Source organism: Pseudoliparis swirei, chromosome 18 (genome assembly GCF_029220125.1).
Source record: "Pseudoliparis swirei isolate HS2019 ecotype Mariana Trench chromosome 18, NWPU_hadal_v1, whole genome shotgun sequence".
Lineage (NCBI taxonomy): Eukaryota > Metazoa > Chordata > Actinopteri > Perciformes > Liparidae > Pseudoliparis > Pseudoliparis swirei.
The window spans coordinates 20,113,061-20,136,355 of NC_079405.1; the positions used below are offsets into that span (position 1 = coordinate 20,113,061).

The 23,295-nt window shown below is 43.3% G+C and overlaps 2 protein-coding genes across 6 annotated transcripts; both read left to right on the forward strand.

Annotated features, from left to right (window-relative positions):
* The first annotated feature begins 203 nt into the window (after positions 1 to 203).
* On the forward strand, positions 204 to 9,766 carry zc3h11a (zinc finger CCCH-type containing 11A). 5 transcript variants are annotated; one of them, XM_056436850.1, is made up of 16 exons: positions 204 to 296; positions 770 to 1,969; positions 2,356 to 2,474; positions 2,571 to 2,690; positions 3,941 to 4,064; positions 4,161 to 4,343; positions 4,433 to 4,498; positions 4,618 to 4,791; positions 5,271 to 5,348; positions 5,446 to 5,544; positions 5,825 to 6,280; positions 6,389 to 6,462; positions 6,785 to 7,349; positions 7,459 to 7,631; positions 8,091 to 8,293; positions 8,665 to 9,766. In XM_056436850.1, exons 3-16 carry the CDS (start codon positions 2,421 to 2,423, stop codon positions 8,876 to 8,878), a joined length of 2,583 nt encoding a protein of 860 aa, XP_056292825.1. In that variant the 5' UTR covers positions 204 to 296; positions 770 to 1,969; positions 2,356 to 2,420; the 3' UTR covers positions 8,879 to 9,766. The 5 variants fall into 5 exon arrangements, with proteins under 5 accessions (XP_056292825.1, XP_056292824.1, XP_056292828.1 ...); XM_056436849.1 differs by having other exon boundaries at positions 209 to 296; positions 645 to 1,969; XM_056436853.1 differs by having other exon boundaries at positions 211 to 296; positions 1,898 to 1,969.
* Positions 9,767 to 10,447: 681 nt separating this feature from the next.
* Positions 10,448 to 13,464, forward strand: LOC130208476 (zinc finger protein 235-like). The gene is made up of 2 exons (XM_056437630.1): positions 10,448 to 10,664; positions 12,095 to 13,464. Exons 1-2 carry the CDS (start codon positions 10,478 to 10,480, stop codon positions 12,904 to 12,906), a joined length of 999 nt encoding a protein of 332 aa, XP_056293605.1. The 5' UTR covers positions 10,448 to 10,477; the 3' UTR covers positions 12,907 to 13,464.
* The last annotated feature ends 9,831 nt before the right edge of the window (positions 13,465 to 23,295 follow it).

The following is a 23,295-nucleotide window of genomic DNA, read 5'->3' on the forward strand; positions in this document are numbered from 1 at the left end:
TATTGTCTCTGCAATAATGTGTTTTGTATCATTTCGTAGTTGGTCGACATAAACTCAAATGCACAGTATGTTCCTCTTAATTGTGTGAAAATCGGCCCACACGTGGGAGTACAGGAAAGTCGTCGAATTTACAATACTTTCATTCGACACGAACGCATCATAGGGGCTGGCCCTCCGCTGTCCTCCAGCTTCCGCCATTTTGCTGTGGTCTGGTCTTGTGTCTGCGGCAGTCAGCGAACCGGGACAGGATCTTTCTTACATTATACAACTTTTAAATGTTTTTTTAACGAAAACTGGTAATTAACATCGCCTATTCGGTTAACACAATACATCTAAATGTTACATTGTAGTGTTACAATACGAAAGTGAATAATCCGGCGATCGCAAAAATCCACAGTCGTCCATTAGCTAGCGTTAGCTAACGTTAACGCTCACAATACGGTTGCGAGACATTGGTGGTTTAGGCCTCTGCTATGTAATGTTAGCATAAGCTAAACTAACTCTAAACTAAATTAGCACAATCTATCGCGTTTTAGCTAGTTTGATAATACAATCCAGAGTCACGATGTTGTTTGTGTGTCGTTAACATTATTCGGTCTATTCCTGTATCCAACGTTATCTAATATTTGCCGATCTCCATTCAGTAGCGGTAGTGTGTCTTTCCAACACTGCGGGAAATCGCTCGTAGTTCGATCCAGCTAACTTTGGGCTACTTTGTGTTATTCTACAGTAAGTATCTGATTGTTTTCTTGACTGTCTTGGGTTTTAGATTTGACGATACATACCTCGAACCAACACTGAAGGTGACGCTGCTATTTGGTGGTTCTAGTTAACGTTAGCCTGTAACGTTAGATTAACGACGTTTTGCTTGTGGTTCCAGGAGAAGAACATTTTGTACCGTTACTTGTTAGGCAACTTTAGTACCTTTTGTGAATCCATATTTCTTTCCCGTTATTTTAGTTTAAGTGACATCTTAAGTGTGTAGAGGGCAGTTGTCCTGTTTTTTAAGATGGAAGCCAGAGTTGTACTACAAGCTGATCATAAGTGGCGAATCAAGGCCTACCTGTTTAGAAAAGATATACAACCCAGGTCTAGACTCCCCAAATTGGGAGAGTTAACGTTAGTTTTGACTTATTTTATATTAGATACTTGCAATATATAACCATGGGTAGATTGTGAAAAGACAAAGTGTCTGTCCTCTGACCTGGACCCCTGTTAACACTAACTTCTAGATCACTCAGAAGTCATGATAGAGAGCATAACTGTCTCACTATACTGTACCTATGTGTGGAACTGTCTCCTCTGAATTTCTGTACAACTGTCTGTCTCTGAATAACACCTTTTCAGTTCCCTGGGGAGTGTTTTTGATTGATTTGTAGGTTTGAAACCACCCACTTGGTCCTTTGTGGGGATCCCTGGATATGGATAGCTTGCCCCTCATGAGAATACAGTGGCAGAAGATTTTTTTTTCACTTTTCAGCACTGGCTGAAAATCTCTAAAGGCTTGAATATACAGCCAATATTTTTTTATACTACCTTCACCCAAATGTTCCCAGGTGTGCACAATTTCATCACGTCCAAGAAGAAGCTGCGGATTGTTTTTCCACCTACCATCCACCCCCTTTTTGCCACATCAATTCTAGCATTTTTGGATCCATTTTTGGGGGCTTTTCTGGCTGTTTATGCCCCCCCCCCACTTATTTAATTCTCTCCCATTAATAAAAAAAAATAAAAAAATCTCCAAAGGACTCTTGCATTCACCATCAGTAATGTTAAGCAGTCTGGCGGAGATAAAGATGTCTCAGAGAGTGAGAAAAGGAATGTCGTAGGAAGACAAGTGTCTCTGGGCGACCCACTCCCCTTTTCCTCTTATCTTACGGATCAAGTGTTCCTTCAGGACTCTATACCACCACGGAGACACCCTACCAGCAGTGCACTCAAGAGGGAGACAACTTCTTAGCCACCTCAGGTAAATAAGGCACAATAATAAGAACAAAATCAACATTAGCCTATTTGTAGAGAAACATTTTTAGTAAAGATTCAAAGGTAACATTTCCCCAGACAATACACTTCCATATCTCCTCTTTTTTTATTATTATACAAATTGTTCATTAAATCTTGCCTTCAAAGCACTGACATGACATGTAACTCATGTGAAACCTAACATGTTTATGTAGTAATGATATTATACAAAAATACAAGCCGAAACGAGTCATTCTTCCTTGTATGAAAAATAACCTATTGGTATTAGTTGTGCATGTCATGACATGTTAGAAAACTCATAGTGAATTGCTGTAATGGAGAAAAGATTCTGTTGGTGATGTGTTGCTGTGCTCTGTCCTGTTTGCCCTGAAGAGAACCAGCTGCTCGGTTAAAGGTCGTAACCTCATCACCCTTGCCACTCAAGACGCAGACCAGCTATGACTAACCATGGAGACGACTGCTACTTCTTTTACTATTCCACCTGCGCTAAAGTAACTATTGTTTGATCAGAAAGCTCATGTGTAACCACCAGTGACTCATGGCCAGAAGTAAGAGCAGGGTCTTACTGTGTTTATTTGTCCTTGCAGGGAGACGGCTGCCCATACAGACACTGTGAGGCAGCTATGGGAAGTGAGATTGTCTGCAACCTCTGGCAGGAGGGACGCTGCTTCCGCACCGTCTGCAAGTTTCGCCACATGGAGATCACGGTATGCATTGTTTGAATATCATGTCTAAACTGAAGAAAGCTCAGAAAAATATCCTTCAAGCTTTGCCCACTCGAGGCTGTGTGTGTGTGTGTGTGTGTGTGTCTTAAATGGCCATCAACGAAAGGTAGTAAAAGTCTCCCGTGAGCCAGGGCCTGGAGTGGACCTGTTAGGAGGAACACTTCATGTACTGTGCAGGCAATCAAGCGGCAAGCCTGTCATGTCAGTATGATACATTACAACTAACACAGCCCATTAAATATTATTTTTATTAGTTACGTTGTTGATGTCGTGACCCCGTTGACTATTTAAAATAAAAAAGAAGGTTACTATGGTTGCTTGATGCCTCGTTTAGGCACGTGCAATAAACTGATGCAATGTCCAGTTTCAACATAAAAGGTCATTTTTATTTTTTATTTTGTACATTTCTTAACACAAACCAAAAGATACGTTCTCTGTCAAAACCCATTTTATCATTGCCCAAAAATAAAAGAAATGTGTTCTCATACGTTACCACTTGATCATACATTGTCACCCGTTCTCACACGGTCAATCTTGTAACACCTGTCCCTAGTTCTCCTAATTATATTGGTATCTGTCCTTATTGATGGCAGCGCTACACCCGCCAGTGGTGGGAGGTCCAACAAAACAAACAAAGTGGCTCTTAAGGTGCGTTCACACCAAAAGCGATGCGATTTTTTCGCGCGACCGAATCCCATGAAAAGTCAACGTACAGACGCGTGTGGCTGCGTTAGACGCAACATTTCTCCGGACGGCGCGTTTTGGGCGACGGATTTACAGCGGCGCAATTGTCGCCACTAGTTGAAATATTTCAACTTTGAGACGATAATTTCTCAACTCGGGCCAATCAGCTCTTGAGTTGCTCCGCGGGTCATCGCTGTCCGGCCGCTGTTGAACAGAACAAGAAGGCCACTAATGTTATGAACACAATAACACGCGTCTAGATGTTCCGCTCTCGTAGTGCTGGAAGCGGAAGTCTCAGACGTAACAGTTAACTTAATCGGTGAAAGTAACCAAGCTTTGTGAGCCTACGGTTGATGTTATGAACCCAAACACAAAGGCGTTAGATGTTCCGATGTAGGTGACTACAATCTGCAATACAATCAGATGCTTGCCTTGGCGATGGGGCTCCTCCATGTTATCAGAGATTATAGATATTTCAGTCTAAACAAGATGTGGTCATGCCATCTCCTTAATATGTGCTTTAACATGTTGATCTCTTTCTCTCACAGAAAAACCGTAAGGAGATATGTTGTTACTGGGAGAGCCAGCCCGCAGGCTGCCAGAAGCCTCACTGTGCCTTCTTCCATGAAAGACCCCGCTGCATCGATGGTGTCTTTGTTCCACCTGATAAAAGTAAGGGGACTTTTCTTTAGCAACACACCAAGGATCCAAATTTACAGAGTTTAAGATCATTTAAGTCCAGCATTATAATCAATGTAATTCTCTCAGGTTTAAGCAAAACGGAGGAACAGCCACATGAGGAACCAGCTCCCCTGCCCGCTGCCCCGCTCCCCACTGCAGCCAATCCACAGCTCAGAGGTGTCATAAAGACAGAAACTCAGGAGCCCGTACCAAGTCCCACCCACCCACCAGTGGTGATTAATCCGGCAGATGATGACGAGGATGAAGATGGTGAGCTGGATTCGATCCCAAAATTACTTATTTGTCTCAGACTAATATTCCCTGTGGTCCTTACAACTGGCATTTCTTTATGTTTTCAGACCAGTTCTCAGAGGAGGGAGAGGATGGAAAGGTTGGGCCTTCACCTAGGAAACTACTCAAATCGGGTGAGACTGCTCAGATGAAATTTTGGACACATGATTGTGACAAGCTATACAGCTCGCAAATCCTGTGTGACCCATATGTAACGATTGTGTTTTTGATGGGGTATGTTGTGTCTCGACAGACGATTCGCTGAGCTTTGGAGTGAGCACCCTGGAGGAGATTCGGCTGAGGAAGGCCCTGAAGGCCAGCATGAAGAGAGCTGGTTACCCCATCCAGAGTTCGGATACCTCGGCCAACGGCGAGATGGAAAACATCCGGTCATTGTTTCGACCAACCTTCTACGAGGCGGGAGATGGTAAACAATCTAAACAGCAATATGTGAGATGGTCTGAATGGCAAGCAGTTGTATACCAAACTCTTGAGTCATTTATCCTCTCAGATTTACTAATTTCATATTAGTTATGTTTATTTTGTAGAAAGTCATTTCAAGAAATTGATTTGCTCACATTGATACTATGAGCATAGATTTATGTATGCTAAGTTTAAAAGAAATGTCAGTCCATGTGGTTATTACGAAAGATGAACCTTTATACAAGCTTCATTTCAGGCCTTGTGCACTGCAATATGCTGCTCATGGGTACTTTGAACCTGCATCTTAATTAGCTCTCTCTCATCTGATGATGAAATGAAAGATGCTCGGGATATTCCCCTCGTGATATCTGAAGAATAATGTTGAACTGCGAAAAAATATTGTGATGAACTGATAGGACCATTGCTTTTTGTCCTAAAGATAAATAGAATCAGGCTGACTTTGTTCTCAACCTTTTAATATAGACTCACTCATCTTTGAAGAAACTGGGAGACGAAGAGGCACTGTGGCTGAAAGACTTGGCAGGAAGATGCCCAACACTGGTACATTTTCACTCTTGTTCCAGTTTATTGACCAATTTAATTCCAGTGCTAGTAATGATTGCACAGATTAGAATCTCATGATTTATCCTTGCTGTAGATTTGCAATTTGGAGACGGAGTTTCACTAAGAAGGGGTCTAACAGAGAGTCTGGGCACATTTGGGGATGGGGAAGAGCCCTTCCTGCCCCCTTACAAAGGTGAGTGTCAGGCCTCATCGACACATCAAACTGCAGTTTCTACCAAGAACTTGCTGGTGGTTTTTTGCTGTCTTTTTAGGAATAAGTTGGGGAAACTTTATTTTTAATGTAATCACACAAAGATAACGCTCCCCCTGGTCCTACAATGATACTAGCAGACTTGGATTGGGTGTGTCTGTTGCTCCCATTCGACTAGTTTGTGTGAGGCTGATGTTGTCTATTATCTTTTATTTTATTTACTATTAATGTTGACTAAAACCTTTTTTTTCATCCCCGACAGCTCCCGAACAGATTCGCATTAAAACTTTGGAGGAGATCAGACAGGAGAAGGCTGCAAAGTCTCAATCCCAGAGCCAGAAAGAAAATCCTTCAGACGTGGCTCTCAAAACCAACAGACCCAAAACCACCAAAGGTGTCAAGCGAGCCATCACCATTAGAGACGGCTCCGTTAGCAATGTCAAGATGTTCTCAGAGGTCCTTCGTGCCAAAAAGAAAAGGCAGGAGGAACAGGATACTGACTCTAAGATGAGCCGGGGAGAGTCAGACCCAGCGACTCCTGATCCCGAAGCTGCAAACGTGGGGCAGCTTAGAGTGAAGACTCTGGAGGAGATCCGCATGGAGAAGGCAGCAAAGATCCAGACTCTGCAGACCATGGGGGCTGAAACCAAGAAGAGCCCCGGTACTGAGGAGAACGGCGCTAAGAAGCCTCCCCTGCTCAAGGAACTGGATTCCCAAAGTAAGACGGCACTTACTCGGTTACGCCTTTCACATCGAATCACATTCAGAATTTTCATTTACGTGCCATAATTTTGAATTTCTAACATGAGCTTTATGTTGAATTCAGCAGGAAGCGTCACAACAGAGAAGAGTGCTGAGGTGACAGAGAAGCCTGTGAAAACTCCTCCTGCTTCTCCTGAGGTAACTGATAGCACAGTGGATGGATTGTACTTGTAAAGCGCTTCGCTAGTCCTCCCACTACCCTAAAGCTCTTTCACACTACGTGTCATCATTCACCCACTGATGGCAGGGGCTACCATGCAAGGTACCACCTGCCCATCAGGACAAATCATTCACACACCGGAGGCACGGCTTGGCAGAAATGTGGGGTTAAGCGTCTTGCCCAAGAACACGTTGACTAACGAAGCCGAAGATCGAACTGATTGCTACCACTGAGTCACCGGTGGTTTGTTGGTTATTCTGTTGACTTTACCTGATGGTAACATTCCTGTATCTTTTATAGACCCGTGTTGCCACCAGTAACGGCGTCAAGGTCAAGACCTTTGAGGAGATCATGCGGGAGAAACGCCTCCGCAAGCAGGAAATGGAGGAGCAGGCCAAAGACTCTGCGGAAGCAGAGCCTGCTCAGAAACACACCGATGGAGGAACCCTGAAGAGGAAGGTTCCTGCCAAAATCAGTCTGACGAGCCCACGCTCTTCACCCCCTTCCTCCACCACTGTGGCCCCTGACTCTACCCTTTCCACCCAAAAGCTCCCTGTTGGTAAACCGATCGTCCTCAAATCAAAGGCTGCTTCCCCTCTATACAGCACTACTCATCGTGCTAGAGGTGCTGCCGTCAAAGCTGCCACCTCAGTCCTCGTGAAGCAGAACTCTCCTCCACTGGAGGCCGAGTCCGACTCGCAGAGCCCCAGCTGCTCCAGGGAGGTCCCGGACAAAAACACAAGGAGTTCTACTGCACTGTCACCAGCCAAGCAGGACAGAGTAGCTGCAACGGCTCTCACTTCTGATAAGACACAGAACAATAATCCAAAGAAATCCCCAGAGCACATTGCAGACACCACCAACGGTATTGCCCCTTTAACCGTCATGCATCACTATTTTTCTGTTTGAGCCACTGTAGATGTGGACCGTTTCACAGAGCACTATATTCATCACTCACTTTGCCTCCTTTTCAGTGAGGCCCAAGCTGAACGTGAAGCCGTCTGTCATGAAGCCTGCGGCGCAGGTGAAGCCAGGCCAGAAGAGATGGGGAGCAGAGCGCTCCGCTGTCGCTGCAGTCAAACCTCTGAGCAGCACCTCCACAGTGCTGCATGAACCGCAGCAGGAGACGGCGAGCAGAGACCGACAGGTAGGGTGGCTCGCTGGTAATTCTGAAATCAGTCTGGGGGTCTTATGAAAGATGTCAGTCTGTCGGAGGATGTGCCAAAACCTTTTCAAATGTATCTTAAAAAAATCCATTTGATATGATATTTCACATTTACTTTTTTATTTCCTGATTTCTGTAAATGCACCTCGTAATTTTATTCGCAATACTTTGGATTTATCTCACCTGCCGATTGTTGTAGGTGTTTTTGTACTTTTTGTTCACATATGTCTACTCACCCTGTCCTTAACACATCAACATGTTTGGTTTTTCTGACCCTTTACACGGATGGTCTTTAAAGTTTTCTCTTATGTGTCTGGTCTCTTTTTTAACTCTGCCAACATATAATTGGATTGTCATCTAATTTTAAATGTAAAGAATAATTTAAATCTAAACAATTTGGTGCTGTTTCTGACTTCTAGTATTTTCTTCTTCCATTGATAGGAGATCCCGTCCTCCAATGCAGAGGCTCAGCTGAGCTCTGCTGCTCCCAGAAGTCCCAGCACCCTGTTGGACTCCGGCTCTGGCTGCAGCCCACTGAGGGAGGACCTCCAGACCGTCCCCGTCTTCAAACAGAGTCTGAACCAAGACCCCAAGCAGACCTCTAATGTAGCTGCTGCCAGCGAGGCCTGCACAGTCCCCCAAAGGTAACAGTCCTGAGAGAACATTGACTTTGAACATTAACTTATCCGTCCTCAAGTGCGCAGTGGGAAATTCTGATGAAGAGCAACAACTTCAACCAGTCCTCCCTTCTGTAAAATTAAAGTTTCCATGTTTATTAAACAAAAATAGTTCTCGGATACATCAGATACCACAGTCATAAGACTTCAAATCTATCCATTGCTTTTTACTGACAAAGATGTATTTTTACGGTTATAGAAATATTGTAATTTTTGACATTTTATTCTGTGTTTGTAGAAAAATTAGACTATATAACTATATGTTTTTCTTCTTCATCTGACATGAATGAGCGAAGCATTGTCGCTCAAATAATAACGCGCCTCTCTGTCCATCTCAGCCCGCTCCTGAAGACTCAGACCAAGTCCCGCAGACTAAGCGTGGCCGCGTCCCGCACCGCCGCCACCTCCAGCGCTACTGCCTCCAACTCGGCCATGGACGACTTTGAAGAGCTTATCAACGAGTTCACCGATGACCACCTGGAGGAAGACGTGGACCCTGGCATCGGAGAGGACGACCTGCTGCAGGAACTGTCCGAGATGATTGACAGCTGAGGGTCCCATCGAACCCAATCTACTCTCTGCCCAAACTACTCTCTCTCAACCATCACCCACTATAGAACATAAACAAATATATATCTATATATTTTAAGCTTTCGGTTAATATTTGTTTTCCCCTTTAGACAGCTCTCCTTTCTCATTTCCTGCCAATAGGATCATCTGCTCACCCGGACAGATCTTCTACAGGGCTGAGATTATCGTTTTATTATACGTTTTATATTTTCATGATTGCCGAAGTGTTGAGAACGTCCTCCCGTTAGCAGGATTCCTTGAACATGTCGAGTTTGAATGAATGCGTTGTTTTTAGAGAGAAGTCCTATCTGTATACCGTGTATGCAAAGGGAAGAGCAAGCTGAGAACAGAAATACTGAATCCTGCTGCACTTACAGGGCCTGCAGTGCCCCCCGACTACTTGTGTTTTTGTTTTTCTATGTCTACTGGTTTACTTCTGTTGCCCAGCAGTCATCAAAGGTTACTTTCGGGATCGCTCTATTTATCAAGTGTACGGGGCTTCTAGGTTTCCATCAGATCTTATAGAGAGTGTCTTCTGCCAGTGGATGTTCTTTACCATTTTTTTTTTTTTTAAACCAGTTTTCAGTGGGTATCCTTTGACGCAACTTGTGAGTGCTCTCTGGGCTTTGATAATGAACACCTCAGGTACCATTTCTGATGTGATTGACAAACACCGTTTGAACTCCACACTGCTGTCTTTGGTTGTCTTGTTCTTTTGTGTCAGCCTTGGTTTATGAATGTGATCTGAGAAATAATCAACTCGTTTTTTGGATTTAATGCATGTTGGCTCTTTCCTGACCTGTTCCCACAAGCTTACTGTTCAAAGTCACTTGTACATATTACTGTGTAATAAAAAGTGCTTTTAATGAGCATCTGGATCAATAATTGATTGCTTATAGTATTCAGCCAATAGTTTGTGCCAGGTCAAAGGATTAACATCTGCTTTTGATGGATGAGTCATCCAAAGTAAATCTAAATATCCGTTTTCCTCTTGGTGATGTCAGCAAGGGAGTCATTTAAAGTGGCATTGTATGCATTCTTGAAGAGCCTGGTTATTCCAAAGGGAGAATAATAACTTGCAGAACAAACAAATTAAGAGTAAAGTAAACAATCTCTTTAGTTTCTTGACACTTCTCAAAGAAAACTGACCTTCCTTAAAGAAATAGCAGGGTGACCAGGAGGTAGCGGAGGAATACAGCATGTGAATGAGTATGCTGTCATATAACAGACAGAATTACCCTATGTTGTTATAATAATACTTCGAATATATATAGCGTTTTTCTTGACTCAAAGGCGCGTTATGTGTATTGGGACTGCAAGCCGCTCCTTTTTTTAAAGCTGAAGTCCAGAGCTGCGTTTTGGTGTGAACGCAGCATTACTTGACGGGATCAATGTAGGGTGAGACGTTTGGGTCTTCGACTCTGCCGTGCTGTGTGGTCTCCGGTCCAGCAGGGGGCGCGCCAGCCTCCTTACCACCGCAACGCTCTGAACGTGACCCAGAGGCCGGTACGCCTACTACTTCCGGGTCGGTGGATGTAAACAGAAGGACGTTCCGCCTCCGGGAGACAGAGAGCAGAAAACATGACCAAACTGGAGCTGCTGAACGCTTTTCTGAACGACAGGCTCACTGCGGCCGCCGACGAGATTTTCCGCGCCGTGAAGAGCACAGTGGTGGAGTACCAGAGCGAAATCCTGCGCTCCAAGGAGGAGAACGAGCGGCTTAAGCGGCTCCTGAACGTCGCCGTCCAGCGGCTCCTGCTGCAGTCAGGTGAGGGCTGGCCGTCATTGACGCGCTCTGTTTACTGAGCCCTGAATGTCACCCACCACCCCATTCACCACATGCCCGCTTCTATGGGTGGACGCTTGGCGTGTTTCACGCGGCATTATTATTACGGTATTAAGCAATAGAGGACACTGAGCACAAACGCAGCAAAGGATTTGATCTGGTGAACTCGAGTCCCTCTATCCATGGTGGACATTGAAATAAGAAAATGGGCTTTACAAATTTCAAGCAGTTCCATAATTAGAGTGGAGTTTTAAATGCTTTCAACAATAATGTTTTTGAAAATTCTAAGATGACTTTTGGATTGAATATGATGGCTAATCATGTCCGATATCAATGCTACAATAATGCTGTGATAATGGTTTGTTTATTTGGCAGATGCTATTTGCACATGGTCCTAAAACCTAGCCAAGTATTTTTGTTACTTTTAACCCAACCAAACTGCAACTAAAAACTAAAATTATAATAATTAAAAGACTGAAATGAATAACACTGACTAAAACATTAAAACAATACATTTAAGGCAGCTTTGAGTGAAGGAAAACCAACTGTAGGTTATGATAATCAACGAATGTAAATACAACTTCCCATCTGTAGGGAGAGAACTCTGTTTCAGTCTGGGCAACATAAACAGCAGTACAGAGTTACAACACATTCAATGAATATAACAGAAATTAGTCAAATAATGAGAGTAGTAGGCATGGTGGAAAAAGTTACGACAATAGTAAACAACAGTCGATATAGTAGAATAATAATGATAATAAAAGCAGTAATGTTATTGGCAATGCAACTAATAATAATAATAATAATAATAATTAAAAATGATAATAGCAGTAGGTGTCGGGCAGGACCAGTATTCAGATAAAACTACAATCAATGTAAACCTGTGAGGTGAGTAATTACAAAGACTCCAGGAAAGTAGTGTTATAGGAATGTACTACAGTTGTTTTGTTTTTCATGCGTTTGTTGTGATACAAATGGTCTAAAACTGACATAGTTGTGCAACCCTTGCCCGTATTGAAAATCGTTATTGAAGAAAAGGAGCTCACTTACGAACATAGATGGAAAATATGTTTTCTACATTTAGCAATATTTAGCAGTACAACCTATCAATAATCTGATAATTTACAATTGTGTCCCACAGTCTAATAGCTTGTATGATTTCAATGTTTTTTTTCTTTTTACAATCAACACTTGAAATGATGAAGGCACTTGCAAATGACTCCTTTACTTAAGATGTTCACACCAAAACACTGGCCACGAGGAAGAACGTGGGTTGATAATAATGAGAATGAATATTTAACACAACTTAAATCGTACCCTTTTAGAATGGAGCTAAAAGATTGAAGCAGTTTATATTTGGTCCTGCTCGTGCTAACACACCTAGGACTGATGATGTTTCATGTTTCTTTCAGAGCCTCACTCTGACCAGCCCCAAGAGGACGCTCAGCCCCAAGAGGATGCTCCGCCCCAAGAGTTCGAGTGGAGATGCGACGTGGAGCTGCTGTCGCAGATCAAAGAAGAGCCAAACCTCAAAAACTGTCTGGCGGGTTTTTCGCAAGAAGCGAACGACTCAGAGGAGGGAAACTGTAGTCGCGTGGAGCCACCACAGAGGTCACAGCCGCCGCCCGCACTAACAGCGTGCGGCAGACGGAGTCCGTCCCCAGGTCCATTGACAGCGCAGGAGGTGAAGTCAGAGAGCGTCGGGGAGGCCCACAGCTCACCGCCCTCCGGGACTGTTCATCCAAACTGCAGAGCGGCTCAGGGTGATGCTCAAGGCGGCGCCGCAAAGAGTCACAGGACGCCGAGGACGGAGCAGCAGGCGAGAGGGTTCCTGCGTTCAAGCGGCAAGCAGAGCGCCCACATACTGCAGATCAAGAACATCAGATCCCTGAAGCCGCCGCCTCCTCGCTCCTCTCACCCGAGCCAGAGCATCCAGAGGTGGCACAGCTGCAAGGAGTGCGGGAAGGGCTTCAGCTTTGCCTGCCAGCTGGAGGTGCACATGCGCTGGCACACCAAGGAGAAGCCGTACAGCTGCGCGGTGTGCCGGAAGAGCTTCACCACGGTCAGCATGCTCAAGAGGCACCACCGGATCCACACGGGGGAGAAGCCCTTCCGCTGCCACGTCTGCGGGAAATGCTTCAACCAGTCGGCGCACCTCAACACACACTTCCGGCTGCACACCAGAGAGAGGGCCGGCTGGGGCCGAGCGCCGCACCCCAAGTGAACAAAGACTGGAGACTAGCCCCGACATGTGTGAACTCTGTAAGGCTTTCACGGGCCAAGTGTCCGCTGCACACCGTGGACAATGATGGTGTTTGACTGTGTGTCTTGTCTCCTGTGCAATAAAGTGTGGTACGTTACCAGTTAGGCTCCACTGATTGGGCAGTTGGACACGCTCGAAGGAATTAAATGGACACTTTTGTGAAACCTTTGAGTTCATATCTTAGATGTGCAGACATTTAGACAGTGTAGGTTATTTTGAGCTGGAAATGAGAAAAATATGCGCCCACCATGTCAATTATGATTGCAACTTTTGGGAGTTCCTGGGACAGGGATGTCGTATGTGTACAGATTGTAAAGCCCTCTGAGGCAAATTTGTAATTTGTGATTCTGGGCTGTACAAAATAAACTGAATTGAATTGAACTCGTGAATGCGTTGTAAAACCGAGTGACAAGGAAGAGAGGCCTAACTGGCTTCCCGCCCTCAAAGAGGAAGTTGGTGGGAGAGATAGTTCATATTCAAGTGGGTTTTGGGAAAAATAAACTTGTGTGTGTGACCCTCGTCCATGTCCTGTGTCACATTGTTTCTCATCAGTCTGATCTCTCGCTCGTGAGGTGAGTCGAGTTAAAGTCAACCAGGCTCTTTTCCTGAAACTAAGTGGTTTTGTTACCCAAACTTAACTTCCTAACCTAACCCATGTTAGGAATGGATGCTGACGAGCCGTCCTTGACAAATCCCAAACTGTCAGCTAGAAGAGTGATGTGATGAATATATGACTGTCTGCTTGTGAAAGATTAGGAATAATATCATCAGTTAATAATTTATGTGATTTACCTTTCAACTCGATGCTCATGACACTGTTTATTCTTTGCATTATGGGAATAAAAACAACATCTTGGACAAAATACTCTGAAGCTTAATTGTGAGAGCTAAATAATGATCAATGAGCAATGTGTACACTTATTAAAAGGACCTGTACATTTATAAGCATAACTCCACTTTTGGAGAATTGGAGAAATAAAAAACAACCATGAGTCATGTGTCAGCAAACAATGAACAACATTTTTTCAAAACAGTCAACAAACAGACAGCATGGAGTAGCTTCAGGGGCCTTGACTGTGTTTCTTGGTTTGTTATCCAGTGTTAAAAATGAAGGTCATTTAGAATAGGTTGATAGTTACAACCTTTTTTTACGTTTGATCTTTTGTTCTGGAGACGGTCTCGGTAAACCAACCTGACATCTATCTGACAGCTGTACTGTATTGCCCGAAACACTTCAGAATTCATCCTTAAAATGAAGGTCATTTAGAATAGGTTGATAGTTACAACCTTTTTTTACGTTTGATCTTTTGTTCTGGAGACGGTCTCGGTAAACCAACCTGACATCTATCTGACAGCTGTACTGTATTGCCCGAAACACTTCAGAATTCATCCTACTGCTTGTGTCAGCAGTCACATCATCAATAGACACAAGGGAACCAGTTCCACTGGCAGCCATACATGCCCACGCCATCACACTCCCTCCAGCAGGCTTCACTGAGGAGGTGCTATGCTCTGGATCAGGAGCAGTTCCTTCCCTTCTCCAGATGTTTCTCTTCCCATCATTCTGGTACAAGTTGGTCTTTGTATCTGTCCATAGGATGTTGTTCCAGAACTGTGCAGCTCTTTTAGATGTTTTTTTGTCAAACTCTAATCTGGTCTTCCTGTTGTTGAGGCTCATGAATGGTTTACATCTTGTGGTGAACCCTCTGTATTTACTCTGGTGAAGTCTTCTCTTGATGGTTGACTTTGACATAGATACGCCTATACCTACTGGAGAGTGTTCTGGATCTGGCCAACTGTTGTGAAGGGTTTTTCTTCACCAGGGAAATAATTCTTCTGTCATCCACCACAGTTGTTCTCCGTGGTCTTCCAGGTCTTTTGCATAGTGCGAAAGCAACCAAAAAGCTTTTTTGGTCCCTTCAAAAGGAGGGTCCACATATAAAATGTGTTGTAATTCCTACACCGTTCACCTGATGTGGATGTAAAGAAGCTCAAATTAAAGCTGAAAGTCGGCTCTTAAATCACATCGTGATTGTTTCATTCAAAATCCATTGTGGTGGTGTACAGTGTGGTGGGTAAAATGTTTGAAATTGGGTGTTTCCACAACATATATACATAGGGTGTATTAAACGTTTACATTATGTTATATTAGGCTTAAATTACATCTGCAAAGATGATTAAGAGGGCACACACAGCTCTCTCCCTCAGACAAGGGTCAACAACGCCAGACAGAGATAGACCCAGCGGCCTTGTGCTGCTCCAGTCTTAACCGGTAGAGAGGAGACTGCAGAGCGAGGACCAGGAGGCTCAGACACAATAACGATAAGAGAAGTAACGAGGGGGGAGACGTCAGCAAGAAACCTCCACATTCCTTAAAGTAACCGGCTTGGACAGGGGTCACACTGAGTGACGAGAACTAATATGTAATGAGGGAGTGGACGGAGGCGGCACCTGCATTGAGTCTAATGTATAAATAATATGTCAATGTGTTTGTTCGGGGCTTGGGAAAGACAGATGTGGAGGGAGGGCGTTGTCTTTAATACTGGACCCAGACCAGGTTTATTTGTGAAACTGTTGGTTACAAATAAATCTACGTGAATTGAACTCTGATCCAAACTCTCTGTGTCCTGTGGGTGTTTGATTACTGAGGTCCAGTGGGTGAGTATTCTGTGGCGTCTCACCAGCAGTCAGATACGAGAGAGATACAAGTTTATATGCATCAGGTTAAGAGATTAGTCAGAATGGACCAAAAAGGAAGAAATCCAGCCACAACAACAGAGAAAACATGAGGACAATTGTGTCAATGTCCAAATATTTATGGACCTGAATGTATTCTAAGAAAGGCAGGTGTAAAAAGATTTAGCTTCAACCTACAAGTTAAAGGCTAAAATACACACACATTGCAACAGAGGAAAGGCTGAAGCCATGCAACTTGCTCACCATGTGTGCTTTCCTTTTGTGCCGGAGAAAAGACAGATGGAAACAGTTTCAAAGACACAAGGTTCTTTCAGGCTCTCAGATGACAAACGGCATTGCAGTTGATGTTCACCATTGACCTCATGGCCTATGGCCCATCACTGAACATCAGGATCTGATGTCTACTGATACGCGGCAGCTCGATGGGCTGAATACGTTTAGATGTACAGAATTCCTCATCTATCTAGATACCACTGATACCTTACCCTGACTTTATGTGGAGAATGTACAGTTGATATAGCATCTTTCAAATCATTCTAATGGCATAAGTTTATTCATTAAATAAATCAGTGGTACTAAACTTATGTGAGGTCCCGGGACAGAGGATGTTGTACATGTACAGATTTTAAAGCCTTCCGAGGCAAATGGATTATGCAAAATAAATTGAATTGAATTGAAGTTTAAGCATCAAAAATGGCCTTGTTGGAAAGAAAAAGTCGCTATAACTGATAAATATATTATCTCTGTTTTACCAAACATCAATAAAGTCAGAGTATTAGGGAGTAATAAGCAATAAAACGTTATGAGTAGGCTTCACGGGGATACATGGGGATACATTAGCACTTCAGTGGCACTTAAATAGCTCTTATTATGATACTTTTGTAGTTCGACTATGTTGAGGAAATGTTACTTTCTGTATTCTTGTTGTTCTTAGTTTGTACTCTAGGTTGAATGCACTTTTTGTAAGTCGCTTTGGATAAAAGCGTCTGCTAAATGACATGTAATGTAATGTACATACAATATGGCGGCTGTAGCTCAGTGGGGTAAGAGGGCCGTCCTGCAACCGCAAGGTTGTGGGTTCGATCCCCGCTCTCCCCATTAGTTGCAAGTCGAAGTGTCCTTGAGCAAGGCACTGAACCCCCAGTTGCTTCCCGGGCGCATCACTGCAGCCCACTGCTCCTTAATAACTAAGGATGGGTTAAATGCAGAGAACTAATTTCCCCTTGGGGATTAATAAAAGTGTATATTTATTTTATATTTATTTTATATGAATGGTGTGAGGTGTGCAGCCCTGACACATCTGGAGGCTCACTATTGGCTCATTTTGTGTCTGTCCTGCATTTAGCACCTTTAAGCCGGCCTGCTCAGTCAAATATGTTGAGATTGGGAAAAACGTTCCCTCCTTTTCAGGGACGAGGTCAGGGAAAAAACAGTGACTGTGGGTCAGTGGTGAGCATGTTCATCCTTTTTATCAGAGGATCGGCAGTTCGATCCCCGGCTCTGCTACCCCATCTCGATGTGTCCTTGGGAAAGACACTTAACCCCAAATTGCTCTGCAGCTGTGCCTACAGTTTGTGTGAATGTGTGTGAATGTTAGTTACTTCTGATTGGCAGGTGGCACCTTGCATGATAGCTCCTCCTATCAGTATATGAATGGGTGTGAATGGGTGAATGATGTCATGTATAGTGTTAAAGCACCTTGAGTGGTCGGAAGAATAGAAAAGTGCTACAGGTCCATTACCATTACACCTTTTCTGATTGTGTTCATCTTTTCATTGCATTATAAATAATTTAAACTCAAAACATGGTCTTTTATGCTTGTGACAAGTGTGTAGCCGTCACTAGTAGGTTCCCCCCGCCTAAAGCACCAATAAGCAACAAGTAGCCAGAGGGATATTCGGTAATAAGCTTTATTCCGACAGCAAACTGTGTCTCTGCTCTTCACGCTCCTCCCATCTCCTGTCTGTCCAGCTCCTTTATGGAGACAGACTCAGATAACCAACACAGATCGTCATCAGCTGGACTGATTACCAATCTGATTACCAATCAGTCCAGCTGATGACAATCAGAAACCGTTCCCTGAACCACACTCCCGCTCCACCCACTCTGCAGCTGAGCCTAAACACCCCCCGCTGCCACAATGCTATATTTGGTATATATATTATGGCTATGATAGTACAGTGTAGATTCAGTGTACGATATTAAGCCCATTGAAATGTTTTCAGGCTCGGACATAACCATTAAACATCATGCATCCTATAAAGCCCTATTTAAAGCAGTTGGATGTTTGTTTTGTTGTCTATTAATGAGGATGTAACTGTTACTAGTACCGGGGAACAGGAACCTAAAAACACGACAGAGAGACAAATAGACAAGGACAATTCAGTTTACTCAAGTTCACGCCGGGTCAAAAGATCATTCATAAAGGCAAACAATCTAAAAGAGGCAATCCGTAGTCAAGAACAGGCAGATAGGGGAGAGTAACCGTAACGCTGCAGGGCGAGCTTGGCAGTAACACACAAGACACTCTGGCAGGGAACAAGTGCAGTGGAAGGGCTAAAAGGGACTAATGAGGGGATGTGCTGCAGGTGAGATGGAAGTGGAGAACCAAGTGAGGAAGATGAGCGCTGATGCTGGCCGAGTGGGAGGATCTGAAATGACAGGGGAGTCATAAACAGGTGGGGTGAAAACAATCTATGATGTTGTGGAAGCCATTACACCAAAATCATAATATGTGGAAATAAATTTAACATTAAATGCATTAAGGTACAAGTTATTGTAAGTCAATAAGTATTTTGGTAATACACACAATAATCAATGTTGGAGCCAAATCTGAGATTAAATACTAATAAACTTTTGATTGTCACATATTTTGACAAACATCCTAGCTGAAATAAATGCTGAGAATATGAAGGAAAGAGAAAAGTTCTATCCATGTTTTCATACTTTCATCATCATGAAACATAAACACATGGCAATAATGCACCCGGTCAGCAGCTGATAAGCTCAATAGTATAGCTAGAACTCATTGTTTTTGTTCTGATACATGTACATATGATTTAATATCATATTTCTCCGCTGAAGTGAGTTAGCATTTTATTAAATTTTGTTTTACATATTTTCCCCATGTGGCCTTCTAAAAGTACATGTAGTCCTATTATGTAATCATATACATGTGATTTGGTTTGCACTCGATCATAAATTGGTCCTTACTATAAGCTAAAAGTACATTTCATGATCTAGGTATCCACCGTAATTATATTCTAGCCACAGGATTAATCCTCGTTCCCGCGGTGCCCTCCGCCTGTCCGCCCGCCAACCCCTGTCAACGTGCGCGTGGAGCGCGTGCACACGGCGACACAACCGGGCATGCGGGCTTGCGGACCAGAGAGAGAACAGCTGAAAGGAGGGGAAGAGTGCAGCGAGTCCACGAGCGAGAGAGCTGCACCGCATTGACAGACACACGGAGTCAGAGCTCCGGTAGGGCCGACAGCAGCGCACCGAGGAGGCGGCGGCCGGCAGTTGTTTTGATGCCGCTGCGGAGTTGACGGTGCCCGGTGCAGCAGAGGGGAGAGGAGCGGCTGACCGGCGCAGGTAAGCGAACACTTTCTACTTTCTGCTGTGATGCTCTGTAGTTGTGCACTGACGCATCGGGTGGTGTCCCGGTTCTGGCGGGGCTAGACCGGGGCCCGATGACGAGTACCGAGACTGTGAATAATGACAGCAGGGCAGACTGTAGCACCGGTGCCGTCCAAGAGGCTCGGAACACTATATTGTCAATGCAGTGTTCTCCGGGTACCCGGTGCACACGAGCCCCCGCCTCTCTGCGCATCTTCTGGATGATGCTGCGGTTTTGGTGGGATTTTTTTTTTGCTGCTCTGCGCAAATCGCAAATAAAGGTACCAAAGTCCGGGGGAGAATGACCGGGCCTCGCCGTGTGCATCTACAGAGGCAGTGTGTGGTGTGTGAGGAGAAGTGTCATTGCAGAGGACAAGTGAACGGAGACATTTTAAAGGGCTGTCAAGTTGGCCTTGTTGGGTTAGGCCTCGGGGCTGCAGCCTGGGCTGCACACAGGATGAGTCAGGTCTGGTTCCGCGCTGGAAGTGCACCAGAGCACGTCTGAACGTGAGGGAGGCCACTCCAAAAAGAAAACACAACAGTTATACACACTGTTGTATTATAATAGCGGCTTGTATGCCGTTATGTACGACAGTAGCACATTACATGATGACCTTGTTGTACTTTACGATATCTTTATGATCACGAGGGACTAAAGTCCTATATTAGTCCTAGACCAGTCTATCTTGAGTGTTTAGTGGCATTCTTACATCTCTTATATAGTATATATTGTATACATATCAAAAGTCGCCCTGTGTGTATAGTCAGCATGTTTCCTCAGGGGATTAGCATCAATAGTGAGTTTACAGTGACCTGCAGGAGGATACTGGTGTTTCCTTTTACTTCTGTCATATTGTTGGTACTGTAGTTGCTTTGAAGTGCGTATTAATAAGTGGAGTCATGCATTCAACATATCTTCTACAAACCATTTGATTTGACAACTTTGAAAAAAGTTTGACATTCTCTTTGTTTTTGGAATTATTTATGTATGAAGGTGCCACAATATGAAAATACTCAACACAATATGAAAATATTCAGTTCAACGTAAAAGTGCTTCATTCGCAAATTTACTGAAGTCGAACAGAAATACAATCAGCAGTGTGTACTCAGTGTGCATCAAGACTATTGCTTGTTCAGCAGAATTACTCTTTTCAGAGTGTTTTATTATATTATTATCAGAACATTATTACTATGATTCTTTCACATGCACAGGCCTTTTCTGTTGAGCTACGTTTTAATATACTGCTGGGTAGTAATCTAGCACACAACATATGCATAGTTTATAAGCTCACCAAATGTGTTGTATATACAATTATGATCTGCACATTATCAATAACTATAGCTGTCAAACTAATGTAATGAGTAAGGACTACATTTACCTCTAAAAATGTAGTGAAGTACAATTATATTTAGTTACAATGTCTGTGACTTTCTGTGATCATAATTAATGCAGTGGTTGTCCTTGAAAGGGTTGATAAGATATAAATGTGTCCATGACGTATTATATAATGTATGACCCTCTTATTATGGGCCTTTGATCATCCCATAGTGTTCTCATAGAGCGGCCGCGGCTGTGTAAGTGTATAGAGAGCTTTTGGTATTGACTGGTGTAACAAGAGCCTGATGCATGTACCCTCACGTGTGAGTGGGAAAAGGTGGAACTCTTCCTCCACTCACACCTTCTCAGCAGAGGGCATTTCAAGTGCACAATGAAATGTCAATGTTGAGAAGGAACTCTTTGTTTGAAAGAGTGCTTATAACTTTGAGAGCGATTATTGTTCTAAATTCCTGAAATCCCCAGATCACTTACCTTATTATAATCTAAATCCATGCTTTGGGTGGTCCTTGCATTCACTTTATGTAAAAAGAAAAGAAAATAAGAATATATTTTCATATATATGGAGGTTCCCATGGAGTCACTCAGTGTGTGCAGAAGTGATTGATGTCATGTATTGGTTTGTAGCTACCACACAAGGAATGATCTCAATGTTTTCAAATGTCATCTTCCAAACATGTTCTCTGATGAAAGCTGAATCACACACCAAAAACAATATATATCATAAATACATCGAAAAAATTATGATGTGTACATTTATTTACACAATGTAATTCATGAATTGAGTTGCAAATTGGCCACACAGGAAGTACAAAATGATCTGGCACAGAACAAGGAGTAGACAGACTAAATATACAGGGGAACGAGACACAGGTGTAGGGCATGAACAATTAGGGAGGCAGAGGAGTGGCTGAGGGCAGGTGAAGGGAATGGACAATCAGGGACAGGGCAGACACTCACAGGGACAGGCATTGCAGGGAAATAGAGGACACAAGAAACAGGACTTCAAAATAAAACAGGAAGCACACAGGATGTGACAGCTTTTCTCAGTTGGCAAATCTCAACAATTGTAGTAATAACGTAAAGCTAACACTTGTGAACATGGTTCTCAATAGTGATGCAACTTGTTTTTAAATTGTGTGTTCAAACCAACAATAAGTTGTAGTCAAACCTTACAGTAACACTGATTTTAGTGTGTTGTACTTGTATCACTGATTTCAATTGGAATGGGTCTGTTTTACACACTATTTACTCAGTTTACACACCATACATATTCACAACCATTTGTTTGCCATGGACATCAGTGTTGAGAGGTCAGAAACATGTTTTGTCTGTGTTGAGACATGAAAACGGATAAAGCATTAATAGTGCCACTTCATGTTAGTTCTTATCATGAATGTTTTATTAAAAGGTTTACAACAAATAGGGTGAAATGTGATTTAACAGGTCAATAATACAAACATCTTGGTGAAAATTGCAAAAAAACATTTCTAATACAACACACTGCAGTTTAATCTCAAACACTTCTACTTTATTTGAGGGCTAATCAGAAGCTCAGTTGCATTTTTTCTCAAAGTATGTTATTCAATATTCTGCTGTTGAGGGAACAACCTTCAGATATGCGGGAACATACGATATGGATCAACCAGATAAAACTGATCTGCTAATTCAAATGAATCAGGTTATTTTTCTGTGAAAATCAGTCAATTAATCAGCCTGAACCTCAAACCAAGAATATGTGTAGAGAAGTTAGTTGGCTCTGGAGCGACTGTTAGCAGTGAGTTAGCTCGAGGCGGCTAAAGAGGAATGTAAAGGTGAAGATGGCAGTACAGCCACACACACACACACACATACACACACACACACACACACACACACACACACACACACACACACACACATGATATTCCAGGGTCACCTTGATCGACAGCATTGAATCATTGAATAATAATTCAGTAAATCACTGAATAATAATAGTAATTTGGTCGTTCAATATAAATGAAAAAGTAATTTCCACTATTTTGGGAAACATCACTCGAAGGACTTAATGAGAAGGTGTACTTCCCATCATTTGCTACTTCCTGGTGAGAAACATGGTATGTCTGTGATTATACAATGCACCATTAGTTTGTACCTGTGTCAGGTAGGCTGTCCCATTTGAGGAGGAGGTTTGACACTTCCGGACCCACCGTAAGAGGAATTTGTCCTTCCGACGATCTAATTCCTAACAAGTTGATTCCCCCTTTCTTGTGAAGGCAATATGGAGGTTGATGCATATATTTCCTTTGCTTATTACACTGCTGAACTACATTTAAAAGCAGAGAAAAAAAAAAAAATTCTCTTAGAATGACACACCATCAAGAAAAGACTCAACCTTGCAAAAAGACGTCCGTCTCAGTTATATAGTGTGTCAAACCTGTCAGATGATTTCCACTCTGTCCTAACTGCTACGGGCGTTCATATTGGATCCGCACATCTCGATCTACCAGAGCATGCCCTGCTTCTGAATAGAATATGTTTTTTCCGCTATGAATTAAAGATATCAGGGCGGTCAGAACAGCTTCCAAGTTACGGTGACCTGGAGCATAGCTTTCTTTTGGTGGGCTCCAGTGGGCTTGTGTCATCTGTCAGCAGATGTTTCATGGTCGGTGGGGGTTCTGCGTTGAAAAGGATCTGGTGGGTTATGACGGAAGATGAAC